At 31.3% G+C, this 17,156-nt stretch overlaps 1 protein-coding gene across 4 annotated transcripts in view; it reads left to right on the top strand.

The window, feature by feature from the left end:
- The window catches only part of TTC29 (tetratricopeptide repeat domain 29), a 250,825-nt gene that overhangs the window by 73,299 nt on the left and 160,370 nt on the right, over positions 1-17,156 (top strand). For all 4 annotated transcript variants that reach the window (XM_045552089.1, XM_045552088.1, XM_045552090.1 and 1 more), the window contains one exon: positions 187-270. In XM_045552089.1, the coding sequence (XP_045408045.1) occupies positions 187-270 (84 nt within the window). The remainder of the gene's footprint in view (positions 1-186; positions 271-17,156) is intronic.

Here is a 17,156-nt window from a genome sequence, read left to right as displayed (position 1 = left end):
TCCATTTAGGAAAATTAAAATTTTGAAATTATCAGTCAACAACCTAACTGTATAGCTATTGTAGAACATGTATTATATATGGTATTTTACCCTGAATATTTCTGTTCTCCTGGTGGCATTTTATATGTTCGGTAGCTTTTCAACTTGATAAGTCAGTGCTTTATTATTTCTTTCCATTCCATTTAGGTCTCAGTTGATCAAAGAAAAAGATGACATAGATCATTATCTGGAGGTGAATTTCAAAGGATTGTCAAAAGAGGAGGTTGCTGCGTAAGTACAACCTCTTAAAGATACTTTAATATAAAGTTTGTTTCTTTTGTCTTGATTCTTTATTGAAATTTCAATTTTCCTGTGCAATATACTTTTTCATGGAACATGGCATTTAAAAATTAAAGTTCATATAAAATAGTGATAAGTCATGTCTATTGATCTTACAACATATCAAAGTCTCTAATGTTATGGTTCTCAAAATTCCCATATTTACCAAGATATTATACTATCACATTTCCAATATTTAGTTAAGTCTGTGCCAATAATTGCATATTAACCTCCATTTTAATGTGTGTTACCTCCATGGGAAAGAAAAAAGCTTTAAGAAAAAGATTCATATATCTTTTTTTATCCTGGTGATTAAAAAAAGAAAAAACTTACTATTGTATCTTCTTTTCCCCCAAAACACTCACAAAAAGAGTCAATGGATCATAGTTTATTGATTACTTTAAACATACTTCTAAATTACCTGGATTTACTTTTTAAATGAGCAATGTAAACTATGCCATTTTGCCACAAGTTAGAGTCTAATTTATGGGATGAATAAAAGCAGTATAAAAATCAATGTAGGTTAGTGAGAAATTAATAGAAACCTAGAACAATGCTAAACAGATTTAATATTTCTTACCTATAGACTTAGTGGCTCTGTTACCATCAGATCTTTAAATGTAAGTATCAAAAAATAGAAATCTTATAAATGCAATACATCTTACAGAATTCGTTAAGTGTTTCAACTGAAATATTTTATGCAACAAATGTTTAAAAAAGATTTTATCTTTTTAGTATTGTCTAATACTATGGGATTCTGCTGAAGGAGTGTTCCTAATGATATTTTGGTATAGGTTTTATATATTCTAAAATTCTAAGTCTTTTCATATATTTCATTTTATCAGATATTATTTTTGTCAAGTTTCATATAACATGGAAAAACAAAGTAGTTTATTCAGTCAATAGCTACTTTATATAATGACAAAATTTTACAGTGACTGTAATTACTTCTGCAGCTCTGTAGACTGCTATGTGTAGTATCTGGTATTTTTAGGTAAATGCTATTCTGATTGTTAATTCTTTATTTTTCCATGGTAACCTGTTGGATAAAATTAAAAGTCAATATCATATGATAAGCCCAGTTACTTCTTCAAAGAAAAATATATATGAGCAATATTTGTATTCTGATTTAAATATTCTATCCAAATAGCTTTAATTGGCTTAACAATTAAGAATCAAATTAGAAACTAAACATTCTTCACTTAATTCAACAAACTATAAATTTGTATTCTAAAAGTCTACTGGGACTTAAGCTTTCAGTGCAGACTGAAAAGAAAAATTTTATGTATGACAGTGCAAAATAGGCTATGGTGATGAGTGTTTACTTAATATTTTTCCACTGAGGATATTACCAAATTGATTTCAAATTCATCATTATGCTACCAATAACAGTAACATAGGGTAATTCTCAGTGCTTACCATTAGATTCTCCTTAAAGCTTCCTGCCCTTTTTATAAGATAGTAGGTGCAAATCATTCGTATGAAGATAGCTTGTGCACAGCTGTTTATTATGCTTTTGATTGATACACATTCTAGACTTTGCCCCAGACAAGCTAATCGAATAACATAAAAAGGAGAAAATTGATAAATGATTTCAGCATCTCCCAGCAATGCCCAGCAGGTGCCGTGAAGAATTATGCATATTCCTTTAGCCAGAGAATTGCTGCATAAAACTTTTAATTAGCCATTCAACTCTGAAAAGATAAATTGGTCAATAAGCATTTATTAAGTACTATTTTATATCTAATACTAGGTTTTTCACGGTGGGAGACACAGTGATATTTTATTGTAAAATTCTTGGCCCCATCCTGGAAACTTAACATCTATTTGAGACAATAAGACCAACAAGCAGGAGACAAACATGGAATGATTGAGTGCTGATTGTACTGTGAGGTGCAACCTCGAGGTCGAGAAAAAATCAGAGAAGACTAAGATGATAGGATAAAACTTGTCCAGGAAGACAGATTTTGAATTTGGCTCCCTGTCTGGTAGCATTATAAAATGATATAACTGAGAAGTCATAGATCTTCAGTATATAGAGACGTAATAGATAGAAACTGAAGAATCAAATTTTCAACTGGGCAAAAGCAACATCTAAGATATATCTTCAAATCCCTCACTCTACTGCCTTATTCTTCTTTAAGATGGCAATAGATATATTTATGTATACTCCTTAATACAATTAATATATTCTAACTTTGACATCCCGTAATATGCATATGCTCATTACCTAGGCCCAAAATAATCCCTTGTCATCTACCCCCAAATACGAGAGCTGTCTGGAAAGTATCCAGCCATTGTTAATATAATGAGAACGATTACATGGCTGGATATTTCTGGACAGCCCTCGTATACCAACTTATGTGTAAACTCACACGCTGTGACTTTCCGCCTTCTGGGATGGGTGGAGAGTTCCTGCTCTTGTCTAAAGATGATGCCTCTACATTTACTCTCACTCCCATACCTGTTCCAAGACTTTCTCCTGCACTTAAACATGTTTTCCTCTTATGTCATCACTTTCCCCTTTTCCATTGGATCAATCTCACCTAGTATTCATATCTACTGAAGTATTTCCCTCAACTTCTTATCTCCCTCCAAGTTCTACCCATTTTTTCTCTACCCTTCACAGCAAGCAGAAGCGCTGTCTCAGTATTTTCACATCCCATTCTTGCCTCAGTTGACTCTAAATAGGTTTCCAGCCCTGGTACTCACTGAAATCTCTGTTTAAGGTCACCAGTTGGCCTCCATTTTTATCACATCTAATGGTTATGTTTCTGTCCTCATCTTGCTTGATGTCTTCACAGCATTTGATGAAGTTGAACACTCTCATCTTGCATATTCTGTACTTGTGGCCTCCAGGATGCCATGTTCTATGGTTTTCCTGCAAACCATACTGCCTCAGTGTCCTTTGCTGGCTGGCTTTCTCTTTTCAATCTCTCAATGGTGAGGAGCCCAGGGGCTGAGTCCTAGGCTTTCTACTACAGCTACACTCTCAACCTAGATCCAGTCTTATTAAACTTTAGCAATAATTGGATGACTACCGTATTTATAAATCCAGCACTGACCTCTCCATCAAACTCCAAATTTTTAGATCCAACTGCTTTCTTGACATACATACTTGGATATATAATAGACATTCCAAGGTTAATTTAACCCAAAACTGGACTTTTGCTTCACCCCTATTCCTCTCCCATCCCCAATATTATCCAATATTCCTCTCACAGTCTTTCCTTATTTCAGCAAATGGCACCAAGGCAGTCTTCAGTCTTACCTTGCTCACGAGTACTACCCATCTAATCCACCAGTATGCCCTATCAGATATAACTCCAAAATATATCTTGTGTTCATTACTTCCTCTTCATTGCATAGCTACCACTATGACTTACCAAGATTACTTGAATAGTCTCCTAACTGCTCTTCCTACATCCACTATAACTTCACCAAAATACAGCTGCCAGAGTGATGTTTTGAAAAAATTAGGTCATGCTATTCCCCTGCTGAAAACCCTCCAAGAGCTTCCCACTCCTCTTATGATAAAATCTAAACTCCCTGTTTGGTACAATGTACACTATTTGAGTGATTGGTACACTAAAAGCCCTGACTTTGCAACCGTACAATTCATCCATGTAACATAAAACCATTTGTGCCCCTTAAATCTATGCAGAATATAGCCAGAAAATGTAGTTCTTCCTACAATAGCTTATAAACTTGTAAGTACACAATACACTCCTCTATTTGGAAGCCATTTGGGAAATTCCTCTTTCAACATCATGGGACAAAGTGACAGATAAAAAAATTATAGAAGAAGAAAAGCACCCAGGCACCACAGAGAGTGAATCAATCAGAACTATCAGTCAGTGGGATGAACAATGAACCAGTCACGTCACTCTCAATTCGTGGGGCAAGATGGTTTTATTATGTTGAGTTTTGTCTTTAATATTGTGTTCTATCTGTATTAAGAAAACAGGGAAGATTCAAAACTATTAAGATCCTTTTCAATTCTCGATTATGGTTAAAAAAGTAATCCTTAAAATCACTGATGTTACTTCAAGCATGTAAAAATCATCCCCCATACCCTGTTCTGTTTTCTATGTTGGAAACTGGAGAAGTTATAATAACCAGTGTCATTATCTCAGTACTTAAAGCCAAACCAAATTATGGGCTCACAAGAACTTTTTTGCTTCCCTAGAGTTTCTACAGATATTAATGGATCAGGGTCTTTTCTGGTAAGCATAGTTAGGTGGTGACCACCTCTAGGTTAGAAGAGTAAAGCGTTATTCTCTTTTGAAATAAACATTTAAATGTCTAGTTATAAGAAATATAAAAGATAATGTAAGTTTGTAGGAGATAGTTTTCCTTGATAGTTTTAATTGTATTATTTGGAAACTTTTAAAGTTTTATATTTGTATTGGGATAACACTCTGAGACCATTTTAAAAATTCCACACTTTCTTTGATCTAGCAAGGCAACTTATCAAGATATATTTACATACACACATACAAATATATGTAATGTCTTTATACATACCTACATTTCATGTGTGCACATTTGTATGTATGTATATATGTGTGCATATACATCTTCAGACTGTGTACTTCAATTATTAATCTCAATTTTCTATATATCACTGTATACAAATCTTTCAGTATACCTTAAACACTTTTCTTCAAGCTAAAGTATAGACATGTTCAGCAAAGTTAAATACAGGCACACTTTGTTTTATTGTGTTTCACTTTATTGCACCTCACAGATACTGTATAGCCAGAAAATCCAGATATAGAAGAATACACCCTCTTCTTCCCCACAATCCACACACCCCAGGCAAAACTTGACAGTCTCTTTCTAAGAAGAATGTCAGGGTTATAGTTCAGATATAGGTTAACCAACATCAGTGTATGTGTGCAACTCTTGATACAAATGAGAAAAAGCTCTAGAAAAATAGCCTACACATTGTACTGTCAGGAAGGGTATGGAGCCACCCTTAGGCCAACTCTGTTGACTTAAAAATGTCTATAATATTAGATTTTCTAATTTAACTAGCTTGGCTATATGTTTGGTTTTTTTTTTTTGTGGAAACCTCCCATTTTTCCTACTTTAGGTAGGTTAAATTTGTGAGGAGGAAGCTAAAATACTGAAATGCCAGCTGACACGGAGAAGACAAAAGAATTGGCCACTACTAAAAGGCCAGACTGTCTGGAGATGTACTTTGGAAGGACAAGTAATGACTGGGTCCTACAGCCAGGGGTTTCAGGATGTTTACATTGTATCAGAATTAAATAATTGAGATTTAGTAACAAAGTATTGCTTTGTTCAGGTTGCTCTGCTTCATATGGCAGAGAAATGAGTAATACATTTTAGAAAAGTTTTAATCATATGTTTTGATTTATTGGATTTTATGTATTCTGGGTTTTTATATTTAAAGATTTTTAGTTGTTTGGAAATTCACCAAGGTTGATTGCCTCAATTATTAAATTAATTGAAATTAATTATGTATTAATTTACTTATTAATAAACAAATTAATTAATATCATATCTTCCAAAACTCTTAGGTGATCAATAAGAAAGAATCTTTCCAATTGTCTTTTGTGCTTTTTGATTTTTAAAAACGTCTCTTCACATTGTTCTGAAGGGATCAGAAGTTATTTGGTAAGAATAATTTCTAAGAAGCCTAAATTTTATTCTAAGTGTATTAGGAAATCTTTGTCTCATTTTAAGCAGGGAAATGACATGATGTGACTTCATTTTAAAAGGATCACTCAAGGCTACTCTCTACTCTATGGATATTTCCCTGGGCAACAGCCCAAGTGAGAGATGGTGGTGGCTTGAGCAGGCTAGATATAATGGAAATGATGAGAAGTGGTTTAATTTAGAATATATTTAGGTGATTGGGAGATCAGAACTTACCAATGGAATGAATGCAAGGCATGAGTAAAGGATGAAATCAAAGATGACGTCTTCTGAAATGACCAGAGCAATTAGGGGGATGTCTTGTTCACTGCCTAGTATCCAGCACCTGTAACAGTGTCCAGCATGACTATGCACTCAATAAATACTTTTAATTAAAGCCAGACACACCCCAGGCTATACTTACCTTCTCCAGTTTGATTCTTTTCTGTCCCACTTGGAAATTTATTCTTTGTGAAAATAATAATGGCTAATATTTGTTGAGCACATACTGTTTCAGTGCCTCATATGTATTAATTCATTGAATCCTAGAAAAACCTTTGTTAGTCCCCTGTGTAGCTAAGAATTGATGCACAGAGTTATTTACTAACTTTCCCAAGGTCATACAGGTAATAAGTAGAAGAGCTAAATTGGACTTTAGGCAGCCTGGCTCTAGAACCCATCCTTGAACCATTATAACATTCTGCCCCTGAAATTACTCAGGTCTTCATTAAACTATGTTCTCTCTCATCTCTCATCCTTAGGGTATCGCCATTCTCTTAGCCCAGAATGATTTTTCCTTTTACTATGTCATGGCTAATTCTTACTCAATCTTAAATGGCTCAACTATATTAAGTAAACTTGCTACTGTCCTGTAATATCCAGTATTACTCCCATCATGGCACTTACAGCACTTCACTGTCATTGCTACCTTAATCGTTTGCTCTCCTAGACTATAAGCTTCAAGAGAGCTCAGGCCATGGATGCTTTGCTCATATGTGCATCCTTGAAACTCATACAGTGCTTAGCTCACAGGTGTGGGTAGATCAATGAATGAGCACCCATGATCTTTTACTCCTCCATAGGCTTGTACATGTGCTCTGCCTGGAATGCCCTCCCCTTTGCTTCATGCCTGTGTACTTGGTAAGATTTTATTTCTCTTCCAGCCTCTGCTTAATTGTTTCTTGCTCTATGAGGCCTCCTTTGATCCATCTTTACCCACATGGTAGAGTTCAGAGCTACTGTTTGAACTCTCTCTTAATAGCCATTGACAGTCATGTATGAGTGTTTTATTTCCCCTTCTTTTTCATGTTTAACAAAATATAGATTGTAACTCATTAGTGGGTAGTGATTGTGACCTATCAGTTTGGGGATCATAGCCAGCAACTTAAAAATGGAAAGCAAGTATAGTAAAATAGAATAGAAAAGAATGCATTGCATAGAGGAAGCCTGAATAATGGAGAGGCTGCCACGTATAATGGAATAGAGCATGGCTTTTAAAACCAGTCTCCCTGGATTCAAATCCTAGCTTTACACACACTAACAAAGTAACCAATTGACTCTGGGTAAGTTACTTAACCTTCCTGTACCTCAAATTCCTCATCTGAAAAAATAGGAATAATGATAACAGGGCTAGTTTCCTAGAATAGTTATGAGAATTAATTGAGTTAATATTTATAAAGAGATTGAAACATTTTGCATATTTGTGCCTCTAAACATTTGTGTCATATATTTACATATATTACATATATGTGTGTGTGTATATATGTGTTGTGTGTGTATATATATAAATAATATGTTCATAGGGTTATTATGAGGCTCACATAAAACAAAGACCTTATATAAGTCTTATATAATACATGACCTTATATAAGTCGTTGAAAGCAGGGATTGTGTTTTATTCACCTTATATAAAATACCACTTTTTTTCCTGCTTTCTTTCTAGAATGGATTAAAGAAACTTAAAGTTAATACTTTGTCCTGCAAAGCTGTCAGATTATAAATAGAAAATGAAAGGCAAATAAAGGAGAAGTATATAAATATCCACCAGAATTACTAGAAAGAAAGTTTCCATGAGGGAATATCGTTTTGACCTTCAATTTCTGGGCAGGCTGGGCAGAAAGGGATTGTGATGAACTATAGAATTCTCATTATCTAATAAAAAGATATACATCAGTTCTTCAAGAGAGACCAGCTATTTTCCTGATACTAAATTTCAAAAGAAAGTTATCACATGATCTTATGCAAGAAAAATGGAGCAATATAATAGGCCTTTACATACCTAATGAATAATAAAATAATTATTTGGACAGCTTGTTACAAATATTACATCTCTTGGCCAAGTTTTGTTTCAAGCATGATAGTGACAGGTAAAATAAATGATTACTGTGTTCTGGTCTGTGTTTTATGTGATCCTCACGACAACCCTATGAACAATAACCCATATTATTACTCCCAGAGACCAAGGCATAAAGAGGTTAAGTAATTTGACCATGGCAATCTTTTGTTACAAAGAAGCAGAAACAATGAGGTAGAAAAAATAGCTCATACAGAGGCTGGAGTGAATAAGCTAGAAGAAAATGGATGACATACATTAGAGATCAATCTTCAGACTCCTCCTGAATTGCCAGAACTACCCTGGATCCAGAACCTACCTTCAAGTTTACCTCCAGAAGGATTCAGTTGTTCTAAAATCTGGATTCAGATTTCCATGAAATCTTTCTACTTAAGCTTGTGTGAAACAATATCTTATCCTACAACTAAAGTAACCAAAGAAATATTGTTGAATAAGGGAATTATTGTCTTGAACGTTAGTTTGGCTTAAGGTTTTTCCACTTCAATGTCAAGATAAAGATGTATGGCCACACCTATTTCCTTTCTATGTTTCAAATGACCATACAGAACTAAAAAGGATAATAAATCTTATTGTGATGAGAAAGGAGGGGAGAAAAATAGAGAACTCAAGATTTTCAGAAATATGATTTCAAAAAACAGTTGGAATATTACCATGGATAAAAAGTGACATTTCATAGTGATAAAATAATTTGGCTTATCAAGATGATATAATCCTAAATATTTGTGCTTCTAATGACAGAACTTCAAAATACATAAGCCAAAATTGATAGAAAGATGGGAACCAGACAAATACACAATTATAGTTGGAGGTCCCAACACCACTCTTCCAATAATTGAGAGAAAAATCAGTAATGATATAGAAGACTTCAACAACACTTTGTCAATCACCTTAAATAATTGACATTTACAGAATATTCCACCAAACAACAGCAGAAGACATTATTTTCACAGGTACAAGGAGTATTTATCAAAGTAGATCATATTCTGAGCCATAAAACAAATTTTAATATACACAAAGGATTAAAATCTCCAAAATTATGTTCTCTTACAACCATGGAATTAAATTAGAAATAATAGTACGAAGATCTCTGGAAAATTCTCCCAAATTGGGAAGCTAGACAATATATTTCTAAATAAGCCATGGATCAATAAGGAAATCAGAAGGCAAATTAGAAAATATTTGAACTGAGAAAAAGAAAATATGGAGTATCAAAATTTGTGGGATGCAGCTAAAGTAGTGCTTAAAAGGAAATTCATAGCATTAAAATGTTTATATTAGAAAAATAGAAAAATCTAATATCAGTGCCCTAAGCTTTCATTATCAAAAACTAGAAAAAGAAAGCAGTAAAACACAAAGTTAGCAGAGAGAAAGCAAAAGTAAAATGAGAGCAGAAAACAAACAAATGTTTGCAAATAAAAACAAACAAACAAAGCAATAAGAAAATCAATGAACATAAAAGCTGGTTCTATAGAGAAAAAGAGAGCTTTAAAAGATTTCTCATTTGTTTCCTTAGAGACATTGTAGAAAACCTTACATCCCCAAAAGATGTAACTGATGCTATGAAAGCATTTAAGGAAAAAGAATTCTTCAAAATTAAGATAAAGATTGCTGAAATTAAAAAAAAGTCAAAAGAAGAGATCGATGAGGAAGAAAAGGATCTCCCTCAATACACTGAATAAAAAGAGAAAAGATGTAGACAATATTAGAAAAAGGTATGAGATACAGAGCATAATGTCTGGGCGTGTAGCTGTGTGAATATTTATATAAGGGAAATCCTACAAAGAAGAGAAAATGAAGGAAATTAAAGATAATATTATGTGCATATATTTATGTATATACACATATAGAGCTTAGACTGGAAAAAATAGATATTTCGGCTGAAATGGGCTGTCAAAGTAACCAGAAAGACCAAAAAATAAAAAGGAAAAGCAGAAAAAAAAAAAACCCACCTAGACACATACTTATGAAATTTCAGAACACTATGTATAAAGAGAAGATACTAGAAGCTTTCAGGGGAGGAGGAGGAGGAAGTTGTCAACAAGAAATAAAGATCAGAGTACCACCACAGTTTTCCAGAATAGCACTTAGTTCTAGAATAAAAAAAGAGGAATGTCTTCAAAATCTGCAGAAAGATTGTTTTTAACTTAGAAAACTATCAATTAAAAGTGAGGGCAAATAAAAATCTTTTCAGATAATGCAAGGACCTAGAAACATCTCTTTCTCTTAGAGCAGTCTGTCCAGACCCTCCCCTAACAACAACAACAAAAAAATGGTTACTCTAGAGGGTGTGTGTGGAACACAGAATTCAAGAAAAAGAGGGCTGAGGGATTGAAGAAACCCAGAAATCAAAAATAAATGTCTACAAAATTGCTGTAGTAAATAATACAATTAAGCACCTGAAAGATCTTCATAATATTCATATAAACCAATCATATATGTTAGGGTTAAGGAGATAATCAGGAAACTGACATTTAAGTGTACTAAGTATACTATTAAATGTAGAAAGGTAATATAACATATACTACATATTTATGTTATCTATTATATGAAAATATTAATGTGAAGAATAAAACCAACAATATTTGCAAATCACTTGTCCTAAAAACTTTCCCCTTAATTGAAATACCATTTTTATTAAATTACAAATTCCCATGTCTATATACATACATACATACATGCACATATATATTCTATTCTATTATTTGCCTTTTCTTTATGAACATCACAACTCTTTTTATAAATATAGTTAAAACACATTTTTATATCTGGCAGACAGTCTCCCTCTTTGTTCCAAAAGATCAACTTTTTCTTGTATATTAACTGTTTTATATGAGTTTTAGAATTGTCAAGAGTTGGTAAAATATCATTAAGTTTTTATTGGAATTATGCTGAATTTATGTTACTTTAGGAGAAGTGGTATCATTAAAATATTGAGTCTCACATTAACAAGAACCTTTAGTTTCAATGGTGTTAAATAATAGCATTGACAGCAGCATCCCTTCACTTTCCTGATGCTAGCGGAAACAATTCTAATGTGTCCCAATCAGAAAGCTTCTTGCCATAGGTTTTTAATATATTCACATTACCAAGATAAAGGATTTTTTTAGTTTCTACTTTTCTTAATCAGAAATGAGTTATGAACTTTATTAAATAATTTTCTAGCATCTACTAGGATTATTACAATGTTACTAGATTTTCTAACTTTGAACTATTCTTGCAATTCTGGGATAACCCTACTCAATCATTATGATTTTAAGTTGCTATTAAGTTCTTTTTTTCTCTTGGTGTGTGTGTGTGTGAATTTTGCATCTAAATCCTAGTGCTATTCAGCTGTAATTTTTGTTTTCTTATTCTACACTTTGTGATTTTATAAAATTAAAGAATTTTTCATCTTTTTCAATGTTCTAGAATATTTTGGATGAGATGGAAATTTCATATTAGTGAAAGTTTGGTAGAACTCCTTAGAAAGCCAAATCATGTTTCTCCTTTGGTGGGGGTGAGGGAAAAGGGAGTAGGTCTTCTATGGTATTCTAAATCTTCTCTAGCCAATTTCGATAACTGGTATTTTTTTAGTAAATGGTCATTTAGAATTTTATATTTATTGCAATAAAGTTTAACATGACATTTCCTAATTAGGTTTAAATCTCTTCCATATCTATTGTAATATTCTTTCTATATAATCTTGGAGTAAATATAATGATGGATAATAACTCTATAGAATTAGACTGCCTGGATTGATAATGCAGCTCCGTCACTCACAGGTGTGTGATCTTCACCTCATTAATTAAATTCTTAAACAACAGTTTCCTCTTCCGTAAAATGAAGATAATAATAACAGTACCTATCTAATAAAAAATGTTCTAAGGTTTAAATGGATAATTGTATGTAAAGTATTGAGAGCAGCACTTGACACATCATTAAGCACATAATAATAAAAGTTAGCTGTTACTGTAATTATAATGAGAAGATTTTTCATTTGGGGTACCATTTTTGGTGACATCTATTTTTGTTTTTCTTGATTATACTTGCAAAGAGTTCTTTAATTGTCTTTTCACATAACCAGTTCTTTTGTTTTACAGTTCAATGTTTTTTGTTCTCTTATCTTATTATTTTATGAATTTACACTGAATATTTTTCCCTGTTCTTTATTTGGTTTTATTTCATTACGTTTATTTTGTTAGGATTTTTTTCTCTAACATCCTGAGTTGAAAGCTAGCTTCTTCGCGTCTGACAGTTGCTTTTGGTTTTCAACAAATGCACTTAAATTTATGTTTCCTTTTGAATACCATGATGACTTCTTCTTCCAGGATTTGATAACTAGGTATTTTTTGTCTTTCAATTCTAAATGTATAAAAATTTCCATAGTGGTTTCACCCTTAGACAATGAATAAAATAGAAATATATTTGTAAATTTCCAGGTGAATAATTTTTTTGGTGTTTGCTTTTTTTTTTTTTTTTTTAACTGTTAATAGGCAGGTGCAGGATTGGGGAGTGAATCTTTACTCATACTTAGTGAATGTGTCATGTGTGATATCAATTTATGAAATTTCTGGTGTGGCCAGTACATGGTCAAGTTTTATAAATATTCCTTATATGTTTGAAAATTAAGTATATATTTTCTATTTGTTTGGTAGACAATTCTGTATAGAAAAATCTATCAGAACCTAATAATTAGCTTGAGTCTGTTATTTTAATCAAGCTAGGCAATTGTTATTCAAATATTTTTCCCTCTACTTTATCTGTAAGATTCTGAAAAAAAATTATTAAAATCAATTTCTCCTTATTGTTCTGTTAATTTTATATATCTTAAACCTATGTTAGGTGCATATTTTCCTATTTGCTATATTTTCCAGTAAGTAAACCTATTTATGAATCTCTGAAATTTTTTGCACCTTTAATTTCATCTGCCTGAATTCTATCATGTCTAATATGAATAATGTTACACAAGCTTTCCTTTTGTTGGCATTTGCACCATCATATGGGAATACAAAAAAATGACATGTTCTCTGCCTACTATATACTTACACGTTTTTTTAAAGCTTGAATTCAAGGCTCTTTTACTTCATCTTCTCACAAATATTTCCTTTTGTTCTTATGGTGTCCTTCTTGATGCACATATTTGATTTTCTAACCCTATGTTCTTAGTTATAACTAGGAATTTTCCAAATATTTAAGCGAGCTGCAATAAAATTAATATGATATTCAGAAAAACAAGATATTTATATACAGATTTATATACAGATGTTGTCTGACCAAAGCATCAAAATGATCAATTTACTTTTTTTGTTTTTGTTAATTTAATTTGTACATTCTGGAAGTTTGACCATTGTCTACATATAGTCTGTGGGAAATCTTGGCTTCACTGTTGATATGTGCAGTACACACATTCTTTGTAACAGCAATTAAAGAGCATACAATATGAAAGATTTCCTTACATTGCTTACAGTTTGGTAGTTATCCTTTAAGCAATCAAGTTTGATAGAGGAAAATACATTCTGTTTTTCTTTGACATGGGGAAAATTAAAATATGTTTAGTGAAATGATGAACTGTTTTTATAACAGAAACTTAAAAACCCAAAGAAGACATGGTATCAACTACTGCCCTTAAATAGTCAGAACTTGATATTTCTCCTAAGGTAAATTATGACAGATTTCTCACCCAAGAAAGATATTAATAGAATATTTTTATGTATAGATACAGAGCTGGAATGAGCCTAAGAATCATTTGGTTTCATTTTTTTAATTTTATCAAAAGAGAGGGCAAAGAGTGTGGTTAAATGAGTACCAACAAATGGTTTGTAAAAGAGAAGCTTTATAAGTGTGCATTTTTTTTCTCATGACAAAATATCATTACCTTGCTTAAAGAAATGTCATAATCAGAGAAATACACATGCAGTTTTTGTTATTTACCTTTACACTCTCTTCCATTACATTGCTGAAAAGAGCATGAGTAATGTTTTGTTTTCATTTTTAATTTATGTGATTTTTTTCCCCTTGAATTTTAAACATGTTACATTTCTCTTAAATACTCGTCATGTTCATATCCCAATGTATACTATTTTTCTTGCCATAATTTTAATACATTTTAGGTATTATAAGGGGATATAATGTTTGGAGGGAACAACATTCGAATATATATGACAAAGCTATAGGTATAAAGAATTGATTGTTTTACTTTTCCCAAAGAAAGCTCCTCATGCAGTTGTTTAATGTGATAGGTTTTTTCTTGAAAAGGTTAAAAAAGTTCTAATCAACTTTTGTACATTATGTAGAACTTCATTTTCTAAACTCTGCAAAAGAAAGTTTCATATTTAATGGGAAATCATGAATTATTCCATTTATTATCTACTTCCTCCTTTCAAAGACATGATCTGGATAAAAGGCGGGGTGAATAATTTCAAAAAATACAATACATTTTTAATGGGAAGGTGCAAACTACAGATTCTCATGACTATTAGCAAGTGTAGAGGAAACAGAATTTTACTTGCAAAACTCGTCAAACTCTTACAAAGATAAAATGTATGACATACTTTAGTAAAAAAAAAACACAGTGAGCTGAAGTTTTCTTTATAATACAACTTATTTTTACTAAGTCTGGTCTTTATATTTTCCAGGTTTCCATTTTTATTAAAAGTTTGATATTTCACTCAATTTATATGAAAATTGGTAGTTTTTTAATTTATGATGACCTATGGAGAACTGAAAGTAAAAATGTAAATGATATTATTTGAGAAAAAAAATTCCTAAATAATAGAATTTAAAAAAATTTGGAAGGTATCACAGAATTATGTTTCAAAAAAGCAGAGTGAATATCATATCCTATGGAGTTTAATGTCAATAAAAATTATGAATACTAATTTAGACATAAATATTCAGTTAATAAGCTAGGGTGATCATGTTTACATGTTTATAATTCATTATTTGTAGTCATGATATGAAGTTCATTTTTTATTTTCCTCTTCTTTTTGTCATGTTTGTTGTCATTATATTAAGACACAGAATGTAACAGAATTATATTAACTTATTCAAATTTCTTTCTTATTATTATAATTCAATTTTAAAAACCTAAGATTATTTTCAGGCTTGATTTTTCAATTTATGTTTAGTTTTCTGATAGTTGAAAGGTACAGTGTAATTTGAAAGAAAAGAACTAGAATCCATATGATTACCTCATTTAGCCAAAGGTGTTTGGACTCCAGTGTTGAAATTCTGGCTTGAAAACACTTTCCCTGAAAAATTCTTCTTTAACAATGACTCTCATAGTATGTCTTTCCATGTCTAATCTTTGGCTTAGAACATTTTTTTTTTTTTTTGGTAAAAATGAGTATCTCAAAGGAGTTTGTGAATAAGAAGACTGTTTGTAAAAATTTTATTTGTAATTAACTTCACATGAAGAGCTTTTTTCTTCCAGTCCCTTTTCACCAAACTTCTAAAGAAAAACTTTTAAAAATGTATTTAAGTTTTAGATTTTTCAATAAAGAAAATGAATGATGCTAAAATGATACGTGACAGCTATGTGGGTAAATATTTTGGACAATTCCTGTACTTCATGTATTGGATTAAATTGGAATCACTTGAGTAAATTGTTTTTAACAGGGTGGGCACATGAAAAATGCCTTGATATTATTAAGGAAATTATTTAAAGTTATTGTAAGGGTTACAAGCCTGTACTATCTGCTAAATGACCATGCTTTACTGTGATATGTGGTAATAATCACCAATGAAAATACTATTTGATTTATGAACATTTGTTGATCTGACAAAAAGTGACTGCCTTTAATGCTAAACTTCAGTTTTAACAAAACTGAATCTGTGAAATAATTTTTGTGCTATTCTACACAAATATTTACTATAGCCTAAGATAAAAACACCCATGCTGAAACAAATTCTTACTGTGTTAAGAGAATTCTTTGCTCATCAAATTTTAAATATTTTATTATTTGTTGAAAGAGTTATATTAGTAATAGTCCTATTTATAAAATACTATGGGGTAAACTTTATTTGTTACTTATTATTATTAGATTTTTTTAAAAAAGAATTAAAGTTTGAGCTTGGGTTAAATAGTTTTTTTCCAAATTGTATTTTTCAATTTAGGTATATGTATGCTTTTAAGATGTTAAAAGTCTGACTATGCTTTCTAACTTTTATTATTATTAGATAATAAAAATTTATATTATCCAAAAATATAAAGCAAAACTTACATATGTAACAGTTTCCTCTAAAGATTCTAATTAGTAAACTTATAACTGTTTAGATAATCACTTAAAAATTCTATTCCATAATATCCTGGGGGGCAGATTTTATTTTTAAATTATCAATTTAGTCCCACTATCTAAACTGAATCTGAACCTAAACTGAAACAAAAACATCTTACTATATTAATATTTATATTCTGATTTGTTGGCAACATTTTCATGTTGATTAGTTTCTTGAGTTTATACAATTAAAGATGATATCACATTTATTTGAATAGTAATTTTAATGAAATTTTCAGAAAAAGTATAAATTAATACATGCATTAGTGTGTTTCTTTGGAATGAAGTTAAAATGTAACATTTCAGTCTTTGTAAGAAGAGTTTTATATAAAATTATAGTAATATGTAAAACACATTATGGTACAGTATAAGTATAGCACAATACTTATACCTTCAAAATTATTTTATTTTCTCTTAAAGCAAATATGACCCATTTTGCAAAGAAAATCAAGATTGTTATAATGGCTGTGATATTAAAATTCTTATTAAATGATTAGTCATAACTGCAATCATATTATAAAGAGAATTTTTTATTAAAATATATGTTAAACTATACAAACACT

Source organism: Lemur catta, chromosome 5, assembly GCF_020740605.2.
Source record: "Lemur catta isolate mLemCat1 chromosome 5, mLemCat1.pri, whole genome shotgun sequence".
Lineage (NCBI taxonomy): Eukaryota > Metazoa > Chordata > Mammalia > Primates > Lemuridae > Lemur > Lemur catta.
This window is presented reverse-complemented; position numbering and strand designations above follow the sequence as displayed.